This window comes from Echiichthys vipera, assembly GCF_963691815.1.
Source record: "Echiichthys vipera genome assembly, chromosome: 14".
Lineage (NCBI taxonomy): Eukaryota > Metazoa > Chordata > Actinopteri > Perciformes > Trachinidae > Echiichthys > Echiichthys vipera.
The window spans coordinates 21736812-21761619 of NC_139839.1; the positions used below are offsets into that span (position 1 = coordinate 21736812).

At 40.4% G+C, this 24808-nt stretch overlaps 1 protein-coding gene across 1 annotated transcript; it reads right to left on the minus strand.

Moving 5' to 3' along the window:
• Nucleotides 1-4240: 4240 nt before the first annotated feature.
• LOC310956506 (flotillin-2a) lies at nucleotides 4241-23430 on the minus strand. Its single transcript, XM_083926754.1, has 11 exons — nucleotides 23252-23430; nucleotides 19688-19769; nucleotides 16123-16213; nucleotides 11573-11696; nucleotides 10829-10947; nucleotides 10626-10739; nucleotides 10359-10478; nucleotides 10051-10265; nucleotides 9129-9312; nucleotides 8329-8478; nucleotides 4241-7317 (listed from the first exon to the last, which is right to left on the minus strand). Exons 1-11 carry the CDS (start codon nucleotides 23298-23300, stop codon nucleotides 7267-7269), a joined length of 1299 nt encoding a protein of 432 aa, XP_083782880.1. The 5' UTR covers nucleotides 23301-23430; the 3' UTR covers nucleotides 4241-7266.
• Between the last annotated feature and the right edge of the window lie 1378 nt (nucleotides 23431-24808).

Sequence of the window (24808 nt, forward strand, 5' to 3'; positions counted from 1 at the left end):
CGAGGCCTCAGCGACCTCCTCTCTGTGTTTCATACTCACCTTTTTGCGTGCAGCGTGGCGGTGGCATCTTTCATTGCTCGCTGACACTTTCCTTCACATGTTCAGGTTTTATGGCTGCTACGTGTCCACGTCTGCAGCTCCTAACTGGTCTGCTCGCTGGGCTCCGGCACTTAAAGGCCCCGGGCTCATTAGCATACTGTGATGACATCTGGGGTGGACCAGACAGCACAGGGGGGGAACTTTTTCTTATCTGGTCCTAACCTGATTGCCTCTGGTCCCATGATTGCCCACACCCTTATTACACAAGCCTTTGCAGAAAAACTGCACATGAATCCCATTGTTAGTGCTACTGCATATACACTGTTATTTCTAATGTATTCTTTCACTCATTGATATCAAAGGGAAAACTTAATTCATGTGTCATTTTCAGTCATTGTGTACCAGAGTTTTATACATTAGCAGCAGCACTAGCCATTATTTCCTAGAAGCGCTTAGTATTTCTGATATTTACCCAAATATTGTTCATGTCCAAACCACTTTACAGAGTGTAGTTGAGTTTTAACCTTTCTCGGTCAAACGTGTGTTTAACAGAGCCCAGCTTTAAGCCCAAACAGAGTTTTTCCGTCATCTATTAAAATGCTTGGAGCTTTATCTCACAATGTGGTAATATATCTTAAGTCCTCCGAATGTGATAGCTCCCTTGGATTTATGCGTGATGGTTTCATGGATTGGAATTTAATGCTGCGATATGTCAGTTGATGTCATGTTATCTGACTTATTAAACTCTTTTCCACGCGCTCAGCTGGATTCCAGGAAATGGAGAGCGAGGATCTGTTTTTTATTAGATGTGTCACGCGGACACCACACGTCAAATTCACAGCATCAAATTATGCCCGGGCGGTGATAAGTGTGCAGTTTGTCTCTAGTCCCTGACAGTCTGCCCCTTAAATAATAGACTGTCTTTGTAAAGAAAATACATCTTTGTGGGGGATTTGCTCTCTTACCTTGGGCTGCGAAAGCTTGTGGAGTAACTGAACAGGATCAGAGTCATGTAGTGCAGGGTAAACACAAGAACACAGGCAGTGAGTACACTCATTTCTCAAGCAACACTGATGAATGTACCTGCTGCAACAGCCATTTATTCACAGAAATATTCAGTGTGCTCACATCTTCAGCTACACCACCACTCTAAGGTCACGTTCATTTATCACAGTTAGTGTAAACCTACAGAGGGAGCGGGGCGGGGATTCTTTATATGCTTTAACAATGAGCCAATAATTCACTTCAGTAACTTCATCTTTGTTTATGGATGCTGTGTATGAGCTGCGAAGTGTTCTTCAGCAAGATTCGAGTTAGGTGGGACATGGCCGTTACCATGGTAACACCCTCCCTAGTCAGGGTGTGTGAGGCCCTCCTGTAGGCACAGATAAAGACGGAGGTAGGACTATCTGGGTGGTTTGGTTTCACTCCAGCTCTTTATCTGCTGCAGAAATGCGACACGTTTTCTACACATCTACTTCGTTTGTTCACCACATGTAGAGACAAAAAGGGAGGGCGCTCTCATCGTGCAACAGGCTGGTTTGAGTCATCGGGGGAGAGCTGTTGGGAGGATGGATTCAACTGTCGGCAGTTAGGTGAAATGTTTCTTAGACGACAACTAAATACAGTCTCAATGCCAGCTCTGCCCACCCTCACCCTGTCCCCCCCCGCTCAGAGTAAAAATACTACACTGTGGAAATAATGTTTCGTACAAGCAGATTCATTAAGAGTCGAGGTAGAGAGAAAAAAGGGAGAGACATTATTAAAGAGTTCTGATTCTGATCGTCCTGTGTGTTTGGTGTGTGTGTGCGTGTGTGCGTGTGCGTGTGTATCATCATCATGGCAAAATCCAGTCCTAGAGACACCTGCGTTAGTGGGAACCAACACAGAGGACGTTTTGAGTCTTTTGCCAGGTGTTTATACTGTCTGTCTGTCTGCCTGTCTGTCTGCCTGTCTGTCTGTCTGCCTGCCTGGTTGTCTGTCCGTCCGTCTGTCTGTCTGTCTGTCTGTCTGTCTGTGGACAGATTTTGTCAACTGTTCAAGACAAACGTTATAGTTGAGTAGTGTAGATCAAAATGAAGGCCAAGTTTGGAAATGGGTGTGGTCCGTGGCTAGAAGTAGGGGGGTTGGGAGCATGTAGGAGGTCATTGCCCCACCACTTTACAGCCCCGGCCCAAACTGGCGCCACAGCTGGTGTGATACTTTAGATTACATTTTGAGTGAGAATTAATTTTCTTCTAACCTATTTGAACCTTTGTATCCATTGGTCATTATCTGGGAGTTGTTCATGTTTCGATTTCAGTAGTATTTAACATCTGGCCAGGAGTTCTAATAACTGTCTGAAGACAATGTCTCGGGGACATGACCAGTGTGTGAGAGCTCAATTCTTGTACTAATTTCACCGTTGACTATCTATGGGGGTGGGTGGGTAATACAACAGGACGTTTACCCAAAGTGTGCAGGAGCAATTTGAGGTACTTTTTACTTTTTGACGCTTTATACTTCTGTCCCTCTACATTTCAGAGATAAATATTCTGCTTATGCTCTTTACTCCTCTACAGTCATCTGGCGACTATGATTAATACTGTTCAGGTTAAGACTTTACATTAAATGCGTGATAAGGGGATAAAGTACAGTAAATTGCTACAGGTTAAACCAGTTGTTCCCAACCTACAGTATGTGGCTTGTGACATCCTACAAAATAAATACAAAGTTAACCGAAAAGTCAAAACCAAATAAATAAGATATATTAAGTTGTGCAGCAGAATTTTGTGTTTTCTTCTTCCCTCCCTCCTTAATCATTCAACCCCTCAGGTGCGTGTGTTGACTGAACTCCCTAACTGAATATAAAGCAGATAAAACTAGCTCTACCTTTACAGTCACATCATGATACTCACAACAGTGATAATGTCAATATACAGGGATAATATACCTGTTGAATGAGGGCTTTTAGCCTTCTGTTGTTACTTTTACTTTATCCAAGTAAAAAAACAACTGTGTACGATAGAGGGAACATGTCGGCCATGTGCACAAGTGAAGAGGCACATCTGTACAGGCCTAAGGAGTTTCTTAATGAAGGTTTTAGTGTTTATGTAGGGACTGAAGCTGAGATAAGATGCTGGAGTTCAAGAATAAACTATCAATAAATTATCCATTTATGTATTTTGAGCTTGATTAACAAAACAAAGTTAGAATTGCTTGTGATCAGTTTTAAGAATGAATGAATGAATATGTTATTACGATTGCTTGTTATCATAGCTTGTATTTTCCATGATTGTATTCTTAAAGTCAGTCCTAACTAGGCGCAGGACTACGGATGAAAATGTCCCTGATATATTATCATAAATGTTATTTATATGCACTGTCCCTGTCAAATAAAGTAATAAACTCAACTGATTTTATTCATAGAAGTGGGCTCGCAGAAGTAGTGATGACAATAGTATTAGTTTTTACGGCCTATTATTGATTAAGGACAGCAGGTGGAGTTTGTTGCTGCAGTATCTGTGTGCTTTGTGTTTGTGAGATGAGAGGACTGCCCTCCTCAGGCTGAATATGAACTGTGCCTGGGTCAGGCTGTGCACTCATGTCCTCTATCAGCTGTCCAGATCAGCTGTGTGTGTGTGTGTGTCAGGAAAGTAAATGTTCTAGAGACACTGACTTCCGATAACCCAGACATCAAAGCCTTTCCTGTAACTTCTTTATTTATATGGACTACGCACATTAATCATTTCTGTAAATGTGCCAGCTAGTCACTCAGTTTGTTTCCAACCTGCTGTCCTTTGGCAAGACGCTTTACAACAAATGCAGTGACCGATTAAGGAATACAAACATAGCACAGTAAGACACCAAAATGACAATAGCACCAAAGTCAGCCGTCCCAAGTTAGAAGAGGAGGCGGCCGTACCTGAGGAGCTCCGAGAAGGATGTTTCTACAGCTGTGCCGTGGTTCCAGGCCTCTGCTCCTGACGATGTCCAGCTTATTGAAGGACACATCTGCTCCTGCTGACACAAAGCTTTTCATCTCTGCCTTCATGTTGTTTGCATGAACAGTATGTTGTGATGGGATTTTTCTCCTCATGTGCAGACAACACATTCTTTTCAAAACTCTGTGTGTGTGTGTGTGTGTGTGTGTGTGTGTGAGATGCCAAGTCAAGCCTTTTCCAATTTAATATTCTGTAACAGACAGGCAGCAACGGCAACAGGAAGTGATATAACATTTATTATAGGGCGGCACACAGCACAGAAGAACACAAACACATGCTTGAAACGTCATGTTGGATCCGTTTTACAAAGGTCAGTGTTACATGAGAAGTCACAAGATTAATCCACAATATAATTTTAATAGAGATTACAGATTAGTTCCATGACAGACAACAGATGGACAGATTGCAGATGAAGACAAGAGTTAAGGCGTTGGTCTGTAGTGTTTGGTCTTTAACCACATTCTCCTCTAAAATGCCACTTGTAGCAACAGGAAGTTGCCTTTATTCTGATTTAACAAAGCAAATCTACAGATTGTATTTTTTGGCACACGATAAAATGGCCAGATTAAAGAATGAAAATTCTTTAAGAGGTCCAGAGTCCAAAGGAAAAGCTGGTAAATGCTATCATCTAACTACCTGTGTTCAGAAGGTTGTCCAGTATATAAAACTGACGAGGAAAACTTACATCTGAAAACTATATATGCATCATTTTTTACGAATCTTTGTTGTACAGTAATAATTAATGTACGAATGACCTCTTCATTATTTAACAAAGGCACTATGTACAGAAACCAGAGCTATTTTTCAAAATAAAGGAGCATGACAAAGAATAATACTAAGTTGTGACCCACTTTATTTAGATGCTTTAACCTTCGCTCAGCCTGGAAACAACCACTCTCAATGGATTCCTCTCTCACATGTAAAGAACATAACGGGAGTTGCCACTTTTTAATGTACGTTTTTTTTTCTCACCATTAATGTATTCAGAAACTACATTTGGCGGGCAGTTTGGAATTTGTTTCTAGCCTAATAGGAACGCAAACTCAATCATCTATCAAGCAGCACATTTAAAAAGGATTTTGTCTGGACCAAACAGACCCCACTGAAGCGTAAACTGCTTGCTGCAGTAAATTCAGTGCACGCACGATCAGATGCTGCTCATCTCTTGTTGAAACTACTGGCCGTTTCAAACCTATTCAAATCAATAGGTTAATACTATTATAGTATCTGTGGCAAGACATTTACTGTACAGCAGGTAAATGATTGCAGAAAAACATTTGAACTTTGAAGGATTTGTAAGTGTCAAAAACAGGAGAAAAAAATTAAATGTGTTTAGACCAAACGAGCCACAAGCTTCATTATTATTCACAGGAAATAAAGAAAATGGTGAGACTATAAGAACTTTGTAACAGTCAGCGGCAAAACAAAACAAACTATTTAAAAAGGTCACAGATTCTGTTTAGTGGTCAATGATAATTCACGTTGTGATTAACCAGAGGCAAAACACAAAGAAAAGAAAAGGTCAACCAAACTTAACTGTGATCACAGTAAGCAGCAGGTTGGATGATGTGGCTCATTCGGTTTGAAGAGTAACTCAATATGGGTTGAAATCCTGCGGAGATCCTGCCATCTACAGGCTGAACCTTGTTGCACACTGTGTCCTCAGGCTCCACAAGTGATGACGCAACACTGAACCATCACTTTGGACATTTGTCATCGGGCTTTCAACAGACTACACGCATTAATTAGATTGACTGAAGCAGCGATAGCAACAAGAGAAGAGTTTCTATTTCACTTTGATTTACATGCTGCACCAGGAAAAGTCATTGGTCCGACTGCTCAACATCACGTTTACCAAACTGAAAACCCCTCGAGCACAAAACACCGTGTAGGGGGTTTACCATCTTATCACACCGTGTACGGGGTTTACCATCTTATCACATGCTTCTCTTCCAACTTAAAGTATCACTCGATTCCTGCTTTGTCATCACGGAGTGGGTGTGGTGAGATAAGCAACACAGTGGCAACTTTTAACCCGCAAAAGGTGAGGGGTTACCCTCTACGATTACAAAATATGTATACTCTACCGTGTGCTACTTGAGCAATAAAGCAGTTCTCAGTAAACCTGACGGGCGTCCAGAGTATCTTTTAAGGCTAATCTTTTCTAAGTATGGCTTTGTGTCATGCTTTTGCTTAGCGTTTATATCTGCATATGTTCAAACAGGCGACAAAAGTGAAGAGTAAACTTTGTTGTTAGTATAAGCAGATGTTAAGAGAATAGGGAACAATATTAAAACATCATCCATCTATAACACGGTGATATACTCTGACATAAATCCAACTAAAGCCAAACCACTGTCCTAAGGTTTGGGCACTTGAGTGGTGAACAGGCACTGTACATTAGAAGGAGAAGACAGACAACATGACAGCATACCGCCACGAGGTAAGGATTATCATACAGGTGATTAAAATATTACTGATACTGTAATATCCTGGACATTTTACAATCACAGTGGGTGAAGATCTGGTTGGCCTTAAGAGTAACAGCGGTTTGGTTATCCGTAAAATTCGCTCTGAGTTCGAGTTAACTATTCTTTAGGAAATAAACAAAGAGGAAATAAAAGCTGCTCAGTCTAGTGCGCGTGACCTCACTAACTGGGCTCTGAATATTACACAGCGGACGAGGATGAAGAGACGGGAGCTGGGACGCTCCAGCTGCTGTAAGGTGAATAAACACCATAACACCTGACAGGGAAGTGGTGCACTCAAACTTAAACAGCTTTGGAGAAGGGAACAATCTTATTTTGGACTCTTTCCAGAACCTCCCATTGAAGACTGAGGAGTTTTTCCTTCTAAAAACAATGTTTAACACCACCTCATTCACCGAAGGCAGACTCTGACTTCTGTCTCTCAAAACAAAAACAAAATCTGATTTGGATGACTGAACAGGATGGCATCATATAATCCTGGCAAACTAGTGCAGTGTGATTAGAATTAATGTGTTTAAAACTACACAAAAGAAGATACATATAATTGGGTCTTTTAGAAGTAAAGGCCCCAGTTTTGTTTCCTTTAGAAAATTAAAAACCTCTTAAAAATATAAAAAAACCCTCTTGGTTGGAATCAAGTGTTTTCTGGTCAAAGGCAGTTGCATAAGGGGTCAGAGGCTGAAAAAAAACTCTTTTCACGCTTGAGGCAGATACATGATGAAGGATTTAGAGGAACGAGTCCCGGGCCTGATTCATCACATGGTTGTTTGGCACTGTGGGTTCACCATCTTCTGGAGCATTGGTATCTGTCGGATCAGAGGACAGAAGGATCAACAGAGAGCCAGAAAGAAGCTACAGCTATAAATCATACTTCCCCATCACAGCCATTTTTCACTTTGGAATGAAATATGAACCTAGAAGAGACATTTTCTACAGAAAATACAGGTGACTGCTGCTGAGACTGGATGCTGATATAAGGACGTGTACGTTCTTTTGCGTATTCTGGATTCCATTACATATCTAGGAGTAAAAATATGATAAAGAGATTTTAATAGAGCAACATCAGCACCACCTGATGGCCGATCTTCTGGCTAACAAGAGGCTGATAATAGGCTGATGGCATTTTGGCCAGTTATTTTAGGACTATTTACAAATATGGTGTTTCTCTAAACTGTAGACCGAATGTACGTGTGTGGACTAAAGTAGGTTGCAATTGCACAATGCATTATAACGTTATAACTATCAATCATAGCCCCACTGATGCATCAAATGACAAAGAAAAACTTACAGCTCATCCATAAATGCTATTAAAAACGAAATTTGCAGGACTAGTGAAAAGAAATGGTTTACAAAAAGGTAAAAAATCAAGTTAATTATGATACATTATTCCTGCTTACTTTTAAAAACACTTGAAGCATTCATTAAATAGAATAAGCTGAAAATACAACACTAGCATGTTATCACCATAGTTGTTATGGTGACTGTCAGCAAACAGTTTTCTATTTACACAAGAAGATTTCAGTTTTAAAGTCATAATAAGTATTCAACTTTGTTTATATGTGGGTGGTAAAATCCTCCATGTGACTTCAAGGGTTTTGTTGGAAAGTCTGTGAAGATGTGAATAATAAACTAACAGCACCGAAGCAGCAGGCAAGATGGAGATTTGTTGAGCGCTGGTGGGTATTAGTGTTGTTGAATTAATGCTTTATTAATATTATTATTAATCTAATTTCTGGCAAATACATGGATCAACAACAGAATTATGAGCCGTTTTGTTTTCTGTTTTTTGTTCAAGAAGTTCAAACACCATATCTCACCTTAGTCAGATCCACCCCAGTGAGGGCGTGGACAGACACGGGGAGTTCAGCTAAGAGACGGTTCACCTCCCCAGTCAAGCGGTTGCCTTCTCCACTCAGGATGACAATCTCGTTGGTCTTGGACAGAGGTGCAGCCACCTTACTGGCAATCTGATAAAACACAAGTGAGCATTTGTTATTTCACTGACAAATCTCGCCCTATACCATCTATGACAGAAATTGACACAAACATATTCCAATCATTGTGTTTGGGGGTTGTGTCCCTTTGTTCTCCTCACAAATATGTGAATAAAATATTGGTACTAAAGTCATCTGTCTCTGATGGACAGCCTGGACTAGTGTATGGACCAGTGTAGGGCTTTAATAAAACCATGTTGAGAAATTGTGGGGAAAGGCATTAACGTGATTTTAAAAAAAGTACTTGTAGCATCCACATGTAAACCGGCCAAGCAGAAAATGCACTCTTAATAAGTATTGATAATGAAAAAATCTACCAACTGTGTGCAGGTTGGTTAGAACAAAAAAAAAATATATATATATGTATATATATTTTTTGCAATGGTATCGAAAGAGGTATCAATAATTATTTTTTTATACTAGTATTGTGTCGAAGTTTCAAATTCTGTGACAACCTTGGTGTAACTGCATTCACGTGGAGGAAAAAAAAAAGAGAAACACTGATAACTTTGGTGCTAACGCTCTAGTGGTGAAGACATTAGGCAATCTGACCAATAAACCAAACTTCCCAAATGTTGGTGAGCTCTTTTAAAATCAGTGGAGTATAAATGAATAGCACAGACCAAGGGCAGAGCCTCCAGGACCAAAGCCGTCTTGGCAGCCTCGCCGTACTTCTGATAAGCTTCAGCTTTCAGCCTCATCTTCTCAGCCTCTGCCTTCCCCACCGCTTCAATAGAGGAGGCCTCCGCTTCACCGATAAGGCGGATCTTGTCGGCCGCTGCCTGCGCAGTCAGCACCGTCTTTATCCTGTTGTGGGGTGAGCGAAACATCAAAAGCACTGTTTAGTGTTTACTGTTATTAGCATTCATGTACTGTTCTGCAATAAGATAGATGGGCTGGGAACAACGCTCAAGAGAACTATTTGAGAAACTCACTCGAAGCAAGGTTTATTATTATTAATAATATTATTACTGTTATTATGGTTATTGTTATTTTGGTCATCAGACCATTTGTCTGTAAGCTCGCATATCCACATTAGCTAGGTAGTTTAACAGTCAAGCGTAAAGGAACCTTCATGTAATGATATTAAGCAGCAGTCAGTCGGTGGGACAGATGACGTAAATCCGAGAGCACTGGTGTCTTTTAAGGCCAAGACCAGGACGAAAATATAGAGTTTTTCACTTGATTTCTTCCTATTTGAACAGGTGTAAACAGATTTTAGTTATCAGGGTGAGTGACGGGCAGAAAGCGATAAACTGGCAGCAGCTGTATGGGACTCATTTCCATGATAGTGCCTCATTCAATCTGAACAGGGCCTCTACAGGAGTAAACACAAGGGATGCAACATTATATCCAGTATATGTTGCATAGTTTCTCCTGTTTGAATATCTCTTAAAATATGTAACACTTGAATTATGAAAACATTTCAAAATGGAAACTAGTGAAATGACCCCCCATCATCAGCAAGTATGGAGACTTTAAGACTTAAATGATGTAGAGTGAATGTTTGTGCACTGAAGGGTGATCTGTGTGGGAGCCACTCACTTCCTTCCCTCAGCCAGCGCCTGCATCTTGTAGGCTTCAGCCTCGGCAGGTCTCTTCACGGTGGCGACGAGCTCCTTGTCTGTGCGGTCTATCTCCTTCTCCTCAATAGTGATTTGCTTCTTCCTCTGCACCACCTCAATTTCGATCTCCTCCAGACGGATCTTCTGCTGCTCTTTGGCCGCCTGCAGCTCATACGCCAGCTGAGCCTCTGCTTTCTAGAGAGGCAGGAGGTTTTCATTTATTCTTCACTCTCATGTTTGGCTGTTGACCATAGCACAAAATTCAACTTAAACTACACAACACAATACCTTTGTGTTCACTTCCTGGTTAAAGGAAGCTTTCTGCATTTCCAGCTCTCGTTTGGAGTCCGCCATTTTTGTGTCAGCTAAGAACTTAACATCCATCATTTCTTTCTTACACTCAGCTTCCTGTAAAAGACAGTGTGCAAAGATAATGAGAAGGAGGTGCACTAGTTTGTTGGTTTCTTAATGATATCTATAAGCCATTAACAAGAGAGAACTGATATTTTTCAATTGCAGTTTGTAGTTTGAATATCCTCTTAAAGCTTCTCTTACCCTGATGCCAGCGTCTCTCTCTGCCTCTGCCACTCCGATGTCTGCGTCCCTCTGTACTGCAGCCGTCTGAGTTTTTCCCAGTGAGCTCAAGTATTCCACTTTATCATATACATCCTAAATAAATATGGAGGTATGGTAAGTTATCAAATCATTCAAATTCCAATTAGAAACAGATGTTCAAAAGAGAATTGCAGAATGAACACCTTGATGGTGAAGCTGAGGATCTCGATGCCCATGCGGCCGACATCAGGTGATGCCACCTCTCGCACCAGAGTGGCAAATTTGTCTCTGTCTTGGTAAATCTGCTCAACGGTTAGGGTGCCTGAAACGATGGAAAGAGTGGTTAGTGTCTTCCTATTGTTATTATTTCCACAGAAATGTTTTAACTAAATTCAAGCACACTTAGCCTGGCGTCATGCAGATGCATATTAGTCCAGAACCTCTTAGTTCATTTTCTATTTCCAGACCTACAATCAGTCAGGGCAACGAGTGACATACTGTAGTGCTGAGCAACACATACAAGTCTGTTTTGAAGCAGGCAGTGATGGGCAATATGTCTACGTAACATTGGTGATGAATTTCCAAATCATGGCAAGGTTCTTATCTCTGCTGAACTCTGGAAAATTTTTGAATGGCTGTAATTATCATGATTCTATGAGTTTAAGTCTGTCTAGTCGCAATATATATATATATATTTATGTATGAAATATATATATATATATTTTGGGATCATGTCTTACACCAGTGGCTTATGTTGCTCCATATTTTTTTGACTCTATGTCGCCAAAAAAGATAAACAAAAAGGTTAAAAGGAAGAAAAGATTTGTTTTGTTCATGTCTGTGTCCACTAATCTCTTTCCTCCTCTACTTTCCTAGAACGTAGGCAATATCTAAAAACCACATGGACTCCCCACATCTGTTGGACGCAGTTTTGAGAGATTACCCACCAAGGATGGCGCGCAGATGACCCTCAAGGGTCTGCAGGATGACACTCTTGATCTCCACAACTGTCTTCCCCAGGAACTGTTCGCAGGCGTAACCCAGCAGTTCATTTTCTGTCATCACCTTCACCTGGTGCCAACGTGAACAAAGATCGTCAGCTGAACACACATCCACAAACACAAGCACAAATTCAGGCACACATGGGTGTGGCACATGAAAACATGACACATGCTAGCTTTTGCGGAATCATCCAACATTCATTTTCTCTCTAAAAAGCTACTACACATCTACAACTTTTACACCATTAATAATGTAAGAAAACAAGTACAAAAGAAAGCATAACATTAAGAAGGAGAAATCAATACAACTATACAATTGAAGAAAAACTTTGCAATGCATTCGTAACATAGATGCATAAAGGTTGGGTTGTTTTTTAAGACATTTTGAGCACAAGTGCATAAAATGTATTGTCATGCATCCTTGCTATTGATTTGGCTGTGTAGTGATGAACTTCTTCAATTCATATCAATACAGGAAAAGGTCGAAAGACTATAAACACTAAATCAACCGCCTGGGGCAACACAGCAGGTTCTGGGATGGAAAGCTGCATACACTCACGTCTGATTATGGTCTGTAATTGTAAACCTTTAACAAGTATTTAGACAATACTGTCCAATACTGACATGGCGCAAACTCTATATGGCCAGATAATTAATAATTAATCAACAGCTCATTTTCAGTTCAGTTTACATTTCTCAAAAAACAAAATGACGTGCGCAAAATAATATCAAAATTCTTCATTGTTATATTCCAATACATCATATTAGCTAAATATGTACAGAGCACAAATTTTGCCCTCATCTTACATAAATTATCACAACATAGCCACTAAAGTCACACTGTGTGTGTGTGTGTGTGCCTGGACTTAAATAGTGCAGACAGATAGTCTGAGCATGGTTCTTAATCAGCTATTAGTTACTTTACATTAGAGATGCACCAATCCGATACCCGGATTGGATCTGATAGACTAATTGGCTGGATCGGATATCGGATGAATGAGGCCGATCCAGTCATTTCTTCTTTATTGATCATACACAGCAATATTGTTACAGTGATCTAGTCACTTCAATTCTATGTTTGCAACACCAGTTAGGATTTTACATTACGTTACGATACATGGAAGTGTTATTTTTTCTTTTTGCTGCTAATGTACACTTTGTTATTTATTAATAAATGCTATTAAGTACATTTATATCTGTGTTCATTTGTTACCTTTTCTTTTTAAACAAGGCTCAATGTTTATGTCAAGCCTGATGGCTTCACTCACAGGGCAAAGTATATAGTTCATTCATTCAAGAGTAGGATCGTATCGGGTATCGGCCGATAGCCTCAGCCCAGGTATCGCTATCAGATTGGATCGTAAAAAAACTGGATTGGTGCATTTCTACTTTACATATGTCATCAATAGTAAAGATGCAGACAATTCCCATTCCAAGCAAAGCATGTGCTTATACTGTAAATGCTGCTTTAAAACATCATGATGCACAAGGATATTTTCACTGATAATAATCTGATAATTGCACCGAAGAAAACCAGAACATCTAAACTAGATTCATAGGTATACAATCTCAATGCAGGCATTTACTGTATGTTCCTGTTACATGGTCCAAACACATTGAACAGGATCATTTACAACTGAGTGAATTAAATGAGGTGGGAAAAAATAATCAGTGGGATACATTTACAATAAAGCAAAACAAAAGAAAAAAAAATCAATGGCTATGACCTGAGGTTTACAAGTTAAACACAAGCACAGTCGGTGACAGTAAGAGGTCACTTATACTTTCAGGAAATAAAAAAGAAATGGAGCAAGACAGAAGGTTTTGGGTGATATTGTACTCCACTGGAGCTGTAAGAAAACAGAGTGTGAGCTGGGTCCTTAGGCGAGAGGTCTGCACATGGTTTTGTTTAGCAACATGCACTCATACCAGGAATGAGGACAACACAAAGTCAGGGAAGATGGTCATCATTCCAAGGGAACACGTCTGAAGACAGAAAAGGCTGCAAGCCAGCCGCACATCCACACACAGGCCAGCTCAAACAGACAGCAGGGGGAGCCGTGCCGTGGCCGACATAGTGTGCAACGGTAATCCCTTGCATTTAAGCCCTAACCTCCTGCCCCAAACCCGCATTCCCCTTGTGACACCACCCTTCCTCCTGCCTCCTCCAAACCCACAGCTCCTTCAACATACAACACTGAAAAGCACTAATACAGGAAATATAAAATAGATTGGTGTCCAACCTTTTCCTGACAACTATTTCCTCAATTTAGGTTGTTACTTAAAGTCCTTTTTTTAAAGAAAGTTGACAGATTTGTCAGGTCCTTTAATGTATGTGGTATAACTGCCAACTGAGCAACTGAGCAACAGGCTGCGGCGGATGTAGACACAAATCCTCCAACTGAAAGTCAGTGTGATTGAAATGGAAGAGTGGCTGATATTCACTTGGCCTAGATTAACATTCTGCTCTGGTTTCCTTTACATTAACTCTGCTGGGTACCTCCCTCTTAGTCTCAACATGTGTCTCTTTATTTTAACAAGGACACACTACTACTGTTGCCATGGGATACACACTCCACAATGGCCTTGGTTTAGGTCGGACCAATCAGACAGTGGCATGATGAGCCTCTCTGTGAAGTGAGCTGTGTGAGAGTGAGGGTCTGTTCAGCTCCAAACAGTGGGCTCATTGTCAGCATGCATGTATGAAAACGCAGGACAGGAACATTGGCATGACTGTGGTAAAAATACAGAACTGATAATGAGGCATCTGATTCCAAACACAAAAAAAGATATACTGGCATGCAGATGAAAAAAGGGAAATGAATATCAGCAGAATATCAGCTGCAAACAGAAATGCAGAAAATAGTGGTATATTAAGATAAAATCCACCGTAAAAAAACACAGATGTCAATTTCTATTTGCGCTAGGGATTCTACACGCCTTAGTAGGGCCAAGTAAAAAAAAAATAAATAAATAAATAAATAAAAATACAGACCGGGGGAGGGCAGATTTATGAGATTAAAGTCTGAGATCATAAACACTCAGATTCACATAAAGTCGAAATTTTACCAACTCAAAGTCAGAAAAATTATGTTTTCGTGTGCTGAGAGTGAAATGGCGAGTCCAGCCACACCACAGCCAGCAGAGACAACAGGTATCTTTAGGCAGCGTTTTGTTAAATGTAAAAAAATACTGTTTCAAATCTGTTCAGAAAGGTTCTTTGGCCTTAAGGCTGTTATATATTTTCTCTTTTAGGGCTACATATATGGTATTTCTGCCATATCGTCCACCCCTAGGTGGTTCTTAGGATCATATTGTCGCCGATGTATCAATGTTACAGCACTCAGCACAGACGTGACAATTACCTTATATTTTAGGTTCACAAATTGTACCTATATTCACCAATGTGTGGTATACTGCTACTACAGAGGGCAAGATCTGCTTCAAATATTGTCAAATATTGGAACAGCCATCTCCAAACTGATTCAATCACAGCTGCAGATAGGATAGCTCCAAAGATATCCATTGATATTTACAGAAGAAAGGAAAGATACCTGTCGGCTGTGATCGTTTTTTCCTGACATGCGGTGCATGCGTTCCAAAAGTTGAACTTTCTAATGCAGCTTCCACACACTGAAAATTAGGTGCTTGGGAATGCTTGTGGGCGTCAACGGCGTCGGGTTTGATGGTGCAAAAAAGTGCACAAGGAAGGCAAAACCAGGTCTTATATTCATTTAGCTAGCACATGCTCTTATCTCCCCCATGTTTATGATGCATTATTATTACAATGTGCATCACTATTGTACTTGGGCTTCCTTGTAATATGTACATGTACATGGAGTAGATTTAGAGTGAGTTTTATTTTAAGGTGGATTTCCTCTTTAACATCTCAAAGTTGTCAAACTAAAAAAAGTTCATTTTGGCACCGGACAAGATCAAAACAACCAAATAGCAGACAATGATAATAACAACAAAAAACACTGAGATTGACACGAAAATGCACATCAGGCTCTACACAGACCCCTTCTAGGACCAGATTCAGACTGAAAATAACACTCTGTCAACAAAATGCAAGTGTGCTGCTACAGGTTCCTGTGAGATGATGAAATAAGAACAGTACATTTTGAAGGCGTATTAAACATCAAGTGCCAAATGAATTGTGCCAATTCTGTGGTCTCCTTGAAATGAATCAGGAGACTGTATGTTTTGACTCAGTGCTACTGTCAGTCTGAATGCATGGCTTAGTCAGATATGTTTAACTAGGTGCATTCTGATTGGAGGGTAAATCATGCAGACAAAAAATTGACCCAACATTTCCATATGTACATCTAACTGTGTACTAATCAAAAATACATGTATGCATCTTAACTTGAGCCCTCTGTATGAAATAGCACCTCTACTGTGATTATGAGGGGATGCCAGAGAAAAGGAGGGTGGGTAGATGTGTGGGTTAGTGGAGTCTAAACCGGCATTCCCAGAAAAGTGTGGTGATTTACCTGAGCCACCCCAGTGACAGTAATAGCTACACCCTCCGCTGTCTCTACATCATCACACTTGGGCTGCAGGGTCATAATCTCAAGCGTTATCCTGTTGAAGAATGTGGAAAAATAAAAAAAATAAAACTTGACATGTTCGGAGGGAAAGCAAATGAAGGGAAGGGCCAGAACACAAGGAAATAAAACAGGACAAAGTGAAACCATTCACCCAAGGACTCCAGATCACTAACAACGGAGCAAAATGAGATAGCTAGCCACAATTCAAACCTTGTAGGAATTACATCTTTGTCCTAATTATTTTTGTTCCATTCAAATAACTCAATTTATATTGAACACTGGGTTCCTCAAATCCTCTTTTTAGCCATTTTTATAGCCTTCATTTATTGACCCCGTTGCCAAAAGTGACTCAGAGTTCAGCTTTATTTCTCGAAGCCCAAGTTAGTGACAGATGACCGTCTCCCCTCCACTGCAGAAGAAAAAAGCCATGAAGATGAGAAAAGCAAACACAGACAACATTAGCTTTGTTAGCTGAACCATTTTCCTGAGTCTTCCTTTGGTCTCGAGCACCAGCCACTGCTTTTTTTTTGTCTTTTGAAATGCATTACCTGAGCCACCCCTGTCACATCCAGGGGAACACCCTCCGAAGTTTCGATATTCTCGCAGCGACAGAGGATGGTCATAACCTCCAGAGACATTCTACGCAGGCAGGCGGGCAGGCGGGAATAGCAAAGGCAAAACAGTAAGTTGGACAACAGCTGTTAGGAATGTCAGTAACCAAGGTCAAGAGAAAGAGGGAAGAGGGTAGGGGTAAAAGACACAACCAGACCTCCTGTTTTTCCCGTTTTAGCCCTGAAGGCCTTTTCATGCGTGATGTGGTGCGGCAGAGCGGACACCTCTTACAAAACCAGGATTGTCACAGCTACAGCTCAGCTTCTCTCTGCTCTGTTGGTTAATAAATGTTTCAATAAACTGGGACAAAGAGCAAGAGCTTCAGAAAACTGTTGAAAGGATTATTGAGCCAAGCGCCTCTCCAAGATTACACAAGAATGTCCTCTACAAACAATCATTATCGTCCTCCACTGTAATACGGGCTGGACTGTTTAAGTGAGATTGTGTTTCAGAGGTGATAACAGCCAGAGATGTTCTTTTACAATAATAAATACTGATCTAAATACATTTTTGTCTGAGTAAAAGACATGGCAGGCTGATTCCAGCGACACTTAGAAGAGGAGACTCTCTGGTTAACAGCTCCGCCTCCTTCTTCTTTCCAGAAGTATTGGATCAATGAGTCACAGGCCTGGACATTAACATGATTACTGCATCACGAGCGGGAAGCCAGACTGCCTCCCCCTGGTTTTATATTGCAGTCCTTACGCACACAGGGCTTTTAGCTGTAGTGGCTACTGCTCTCTTCTGTTGATATCATCCAGGGAAGCATCTGTAACGTTCACCTAACTGCGAATGACCGAAATGCAGGATAAAACACAGGTGGGAAAGGTTTCCTGGGACATCCGTTCTCTAAATGAGGATTTCTAAATTCAGCAATGCATCAACTTAACTTCATTGTCAGGGTCAACCGTTATGTTTCCTAGCAACTAAAGACAAGGAGCAGCACTTAATGGGAAATAGGTAACCTGAAAGAGACACACAAGGGCTTAGAAAGGATGTGATCAACACCAGACAAAGCAAAGCAGGTTAGCAAAGTAGAAACAGAGAGGCATGCGAATCCTAAATAAAACATCAATCAAAACCAGGAGCTCCAGAGACAAGGAATATTATCAAACATTAGCTCATGTTCATTCGTAGAACTATGCGCCATCTTTTACAGATGGTACAGCAAGATCAGGGGCTGAGCAGTCGAAATTTGTGATCACTCAAACATGAAAAAGCCTGGCCACATGACAGCCCGGACTCTGCACAGTTTGATTGCAAACAAAAGCTGCTTCACTGACATTAAATCAGCGACTTTGAACCCAGTGCCACAACTCTGAGATTTCACATTGGTAGGTAGGTAGCTTTAAGCTATACATGTTGACAAATGGTTTGCAAGTTCATAAAGTCTGGCTCCTGTTGAGTGTCAGGGTTTTGTCTCTTAATTAGAACTAGACTTGATTTACATTGAGTTTTCTGGTTTTAAGCTCTGGCAGAGAAACAAAACACAAATGCTACTTGTTTATTTTCAAATTAATACTCTTCAGTTTCTTTTAACGTTTTTGCTTCTGTGTCAGTAAGGGAGTTTAAAACACTACAAGGTTAACAGTTGTTGTTGTTTTTTATAGTTTTGTAAATATTATGTTTAGAACTTGACCTTGACCCTGACCTTGCCATTATGTACCATCTGTTTATCTTTCCAGTACTTTCTCAGAAGCTGATTTGTTGGCGCTGTATTTAATAGCAGAGGACAGGCATGAGCCCTTATGTTTACACATTTAGTAAACATTAGGTTTTATTGTTGATGCCTCAATTGACTTGTTTCGTTACTAAACTTGTTTATTCTTTACTGAACTTTATAAGGACAGGAACAGTCTTAATATAACCCCTTTTCAGGGTATCTGCAGAGATAAATGTAAATATTATATAATATGAATAATGCCCAATTTGTACTTAAACATTATCTATCTTATCGTCAACAACTCCCATGACAATAATTAATAGCACATTTTTAGGAACTATTTTTATTATCACATTTGGTGTCCCTGGTGTATCTATAGCACCAGGAAAATGAATATGTATTTGACTTAAAATAAATTACATTACCTATCTTTATTGTTATGAAGGAACATGTCAGCCAGTGTGGCTCATTTGTGTGTTTTTAAAATGCTTACTAAATGTAATGACAAACTGGTAAGTAGATTTTGATACATCTTATTCAACCAATGCAAATTCTGGCCTAGTAATGGTCAGGAAGTGACCAAAACATTAGGAAACATTCTCTGGGGGTCTGACATATTATTTATACCAAATTCCATGGCAATCTGGCTGCTAGTACTGCAGCTATCTCACCCTGGATCAGATGGGTGGACAGAGAAAAAACGTGTAGGCATATCTATGGTTTAATGAAAGGATTTTTATTCCCACATTCACAATCGGAGTGCCACTGGATTTTTCCAACAGACTAACTAAACTGGACAGTCATTGTTTTGTTTTTTTATCTTACCATTAGCCCCATCCTTCTTTACATCTTCCACTATACTTCATACATGCAGCACCACCCCATTTTTCCTTAACTTGCAATGACAGTTGTGTTGCACTGTGCACCAGGTGTTAAGACGGAGCCCATGAAGTCTTTTGGATTATAACTCAACATATTTGTGCATATTTTACTACAGGCCTAGTTTATCTTGCATATTATGCAGAAGAGCCTTGCCTTCTTTAGGCAGGACTTCTAATACTGTATCTGGATGTAGAACAATTTATCAGACCTATGTACCTGTTGTGTGGACCTGCAGATACCCTGTTCTAAAAAGCCTTCGGACTAGTGAGGACTGTGCCATGTAAGAGTGAATGGCTCTAAAGAACATGTGAGAATTTTCTTTCGTTTGGAGTCAGAGCAGAGAGGTCTTACCTTTGGATGTCAGAGATGAGCCACCAGGCCCAAGACCAGCCTCCCACAACATATGTCTTCTGATCTGAGCCACAGCAGCCACCTTTGGAACAACACAGGTGAAATGGACATGGAGCGGTTAAAATCAAAAACTGCAGTAGCACCAATTGCAATAGGCCAGACAGGTGATTTAGATTGTTTAGACCTTAAAACAGCTATAACCCGTACATTTAACTCATAGTGATGAGAAATGTTTGTTAACAAGTTTGCCATATTATCTAAATGGGGACGATGTGCACAAATTGTTTCTGCTGTTATTGCAGGTTTAATATCACCAGCTAAGAGTATAAAAAAAAGCACCTTAATTGACTACCTTTGTGGACAGTTCTATTATTCTGTGTGCAGTTAACACATCCACACTGCACATGATGCATGCATGTACACAAAGCATTTGAATGGATACAGTTCATTGGAAGGAATACATTTATAACAATACATAGGCCTTTATGTAATTGGCCGGTTTGGCTTTAATCCAAAAGGTAGCATAGAGCTATTGAGAAAGATCTATAAGACAGTGACCCAGTTTTCATATTCTGCAAGTTCTTCCTTTTCAGGAAGATGGTCATGTGCTGTTCAGAAAGTCAATACAAGCACTACTCTGCTTTCCAACCACAGCACCCACAATGTTTGCTCTTGCTACACTAGGAGCATGCACCTCCTCTCTGGCTCTCACTTTCTGGTGCCAAGTTTCTCTCCCACTCATATACTGGTAGGTTATTGTGATCTGCTGTGCAACAGCAATACTTTTTGGACAAGAGCAGGCAAAAAGTATAACACCTGTTTTCTCAATATACTGTAAATGATTCATGGTGCAGCATATGGTCTATCTGATTGTGGTGGCTCATGTGATTTAATGTGAATCATTTTTTATAACTCATGTATCACGATAAACTTACAATGCAGTTTTTTTCTGTTCCTGTAGAGACATGCACAGAAACATCTCCCTTTCAAAATGTAATGTGGCATTACCAGTGCAACACAGCACTGTAGAAATTAACAATAGTTTGTTAGTAAATGCATTTCCAGATGTATATAAGTTGTAACGAAACACGCATTCCCAGTCACCGGTCCCTGATAATTTAATCTGGAGTGTTGAGTGTGACATTCCCAGCTGTCTCATGTTAACTGACAGACAGGGGGGGGGGCTGGACTATCTCCAGCATAATGACCACAAACACCCCTGACAACATAACTTTATAGCAGGACACAGGAACCCTCACACACTGCTGGTGTGCTTTAACATTTTCTATAGACAGGGCTACTATCAAAAGACTTGTTTAGGGTTATGTTATGAAATTTCAAGGTCTATAGAGAAGAAATCGCACACTGACACAGAAATACAAATAATGCACTTGTGACTACATGATATCCCACAGGAAACTGTAGCATTGTAATGTGTAGAGCAGGAAAATGACATGGAGTACTCGGGAAACTGAGCAAATGTCTCAACTTGAGCTGAAAATGATGACCTATTGAGCTAGTCTGTCTCAGTCTACATGTTGCACATACCCCTTCGCCTTGCCTAAAATAATCTGAATATCCGAGAAAATGTAACAAGTAGTGCTTAAATATAATTGTACTGACTTTATAAATTAATCAACTCTTACTTTCAAAGTTTGCAGTCTTAAAACTTTGAACCAGAAGCTGACCATGAGAAGAATGTCTACAATGGAAGTATATTTTTGGACATGCTCTGTTACAACATAATCTAATTTACAGATTCAAATTGCATTGTTTTAATGAAGGAATGTGGACGGGGCAGGCTTTACTATTAAAATCCACCTGACTCCTGCCAAATGCCATTGCAAACTAAAGTAGTACCAGGCTTAGGATATATAGAGCAACACACCATAACAGCCCCCGGGTGTTCCAGTCTACCACCGGCATATCTGAGATTCTTGACTGCATTCACTCCACAGTGGAGGACAGAGAGGCTCCATGTGAATGAAAGAGAATTAACACAATAAAAAAAATCCTGTCATCAACTTTAATTTCCTTGGGGTAGGGTTTTGTTCTCAATAGAAGCCTTTACTCACAACACGCAGATAAAGTGGCCTCAAAAGGAAATTGTGCTTTTGCACTCTAACTCTTAAAAAATACAGTCATTTATTTTAGCATTTGTGGAATTCATCTGTCTAGGAATCAGGATGTCCAACTCACGCCCACTCATCCCGGCATTTTCCTCTATATGGTGACTGAAACGCCCCTAAAAGTTTGTTCACAATGGAAAATCCCTAAAGAGTTTCTCTCTTTTTTGTTCATCACAAGTGGGTTGGACAGGAAAACTGCCCTAACAGCTTCAGTTACAAGGGACTGCTAGACATATTGTAAGCACTACACTGTCAAACCACATTTATAAACTAAGGCAACCTTTTTGAGAAGTGGCACAGGTTAGTAATTCCTAAAATTCTGGTCCACCAGGGATCAATATCAGATCAATAGAGAGAGCAGTGACACCACAAACAGTTTTGATATTACTATAACTTGCCAACATAGAAATGAGTGACACTGTAAAGAAAGAGCGTTGTGGTCATTTTTTGTGAAATGAGTGTGAGCTACAAGTTTTCCAAAACATTACAGAGTATTCTAAACTGTTTTTTTTTTTAAATATACGTTATCTGAATAATATTGTTGTTGTTAAATATGCTGTTTGTATAGCTGGAGCTTGCAACAAAAATATTTTCCCCCTGGGATTATTAAAGTATTTCTGATTCTGAATAAAAGAAAATCCAACGGCAGTCTGTGGGACCAAAACTTTGACACAAAAGGGGGCCCCGGCCTCTGGGTTTTTATATGGGGGGCCCTGGCCCCTGAGTTTGTATATGTGGGGCCCTGAGACTAAGACCAGTCTTGTGTGTCCTGTTTCAGGTCTGAGAAACATCATCTAAGGGAGTGCATCCATGTAATTGAATTCATTTAGCTGTATTGCTTCTGCAGCAGAGAGCCACCATATCCCACTGACCTAGAAAAATAGACATAAAACAAACCACCAAAGTTGCACTTTGCACAAAAATAAAAACAGATGCGGAACCACAACCACTCTAATCAACTAAGCCCAAAATACACTTGAACACGTATCACAGCAAAGACATAACGTTAATACATATTAGTAGAGTCAAATCAGAGAAAACAGGTGGATGTGTTATATAAACATCAGAATTGTGTGGAGAAACACATACACGTTGGTGCGATATGGCGGATAAGAAGCGAAAAAGACAAATATTTACAAATTGATTAGACGCTTAACATGGTGTCTGGGGGCATGTCCTGTTTTCTTTTCGGGGAAGGTGTGGACTTAACTGGTAAAATAAACAAAGTAAACCAAACGGTAATGTCGTTTGATGTATGCAACCCGTCATGTACGCGTCTGAGCTACTGTTTAATGCATATGAGATGCGGGTCGAATAAAGGTTGGGAGCGTGTTTTCTTTATAAGCATGAAGCACTTATGGAGCCAGGAGGGAGCCCACGGAGCTAACAGCTAACAGCTAACAGCTACACATCGTCCAAAGAGCGTCAACGTTACCTGAAACCACCAGGGCCTCGTTTGGTCCAACGGTGTAGCAGTTCCCCATTTTACCGACAGAAAAAACCGTGTATCCAAACCTACTCGACGCTTACAAAACTAATTTCACTTACAAACACTGTTTTTTCCGTTTTTCACTCCCCCACCTACTCTCAATTATCGATGGGTTTTTTTCGAGCGGCGAGTGCGTCAGGTTAACGGTAATTTGACGCAGTGCTTCCGTTTGTGACTTTCAAAATAAAAACGACGCTGATGAACTTGCATTGAAGTAATCGTTTTGATTCTAGTTTGAAGGTCACGCTGTCCTACTTGTGTTCTTGTTTTACTGTCACTTGACTCACACGTTCAAATCCCCCTCCCCTCTGTTCTGCCCCTCCTCCACCACACGATGCCATAATAAAATGGGCGTGGTTGTTTAAATTTCCTCTCACGAAAGTAACCTGTACAAGGATCACTGTAATTTTCCTTCAGAGGGACGTGTGCTCGTGGTAGGCTTACTCAGCCGTGTGTTTAGTGCCCTGATCACATAGTATTTTTGTGCTGGTATCATTGACTTGGTCATACATTGCTGTTAAAGCAGCTCCTGGGAATCGCCTAATGCAGATGGAAGATGTGTGTTTAGAGTTGGGCCTAATGTGTGCAAATATATTTCATACAGTGTTTCTCAATATTAAACTCTCATCCTTTCTATCATTTTTTAAATCCTCCATGATAGCAAGCAGCTTAGATTCTCGTTGTATAGACCGTTTCAAAGATGTAAACATAAACTTTCAAAATGTGCCCTATATTATTTCCTGTTGCAGTTCTTGTGAATGACATCAGCTGACGGGAAGTTACCAAGGCTGTTGCCTAACAGTGGAATTCAGTTGAAAAGGTCTATTGAGATCATGCCAGACATGACCTGCATGACTACTTTCCAGAATTCCAAAATTGAAGAGAATGCTGCTAATCACATGTTAGCACTTGCATCCGTATGAATTATGAATACACACGATGAACTAGTCAATAAACTCTGGAGTCGGGTGGCAGATCCACAGAAATCACAAACCTCGTCCGCTTTAGACCCCTGACTGTGGCAAAATCTTACATTGTTTTGCACTATTATCCAAGCAATGCTCTCTCTGATACATTAGTGAGGTCACATATGATAGGTCTTACTTTAATGTTTAATAATTCCATATATTGAAGATGTGAACATCATCACCATACAGTGGTATCTTATATTCTAGGTTTCCAAGCGTCCTTTATGATGGCCTTTGTTGGTGCATAATAGTTTGATCATGTGCTCCAAACCTGTGTCCCTGTGATGCTGTTTTCCGTGTGGCTGACAGATGGACGCGTGAGTGCTTCTGCTGCATTACAAAAGGATAAGACATGCTCCAGGGCAGAGACAGACTGGGGCTGGACCTGGACCACAACCCATACCCGCCTTCCACAACCAGCATGGAATTATCCCACACCCACACCCCAGCCTGACAAGGTTGTTACAATACCTTAAAGCTGCATTCACAAAATCCAGCTTCCCCTGCACGTCTGCTTGTTTACTGTTGGAGCCCT

Bases quoted from the DNA above. Each gene is read 5' to 3' on its own strand.
- LOC310956506 (XM_083926754.1), bottom strand. From the start codon at position 23,300: ATGGGGAACTGCTACACCGTTGGACCAAACGAGGCCCTGGTGGTTTCA. The intron at 16,214-19,687 runs GTAAGACCTCTC...ATTCTTCAACAG, and splicing joins CTCATCTCTGACATCCAAAG to GATAACGCTTGAGATTATGA. The intron at 10,740-10,828 runs GTGTTCATTCTG...ATATTTATTTAG, and splicing joins TCCTCAGCTTCACCATCAAG to GATGTATATGATAAAGTGGA.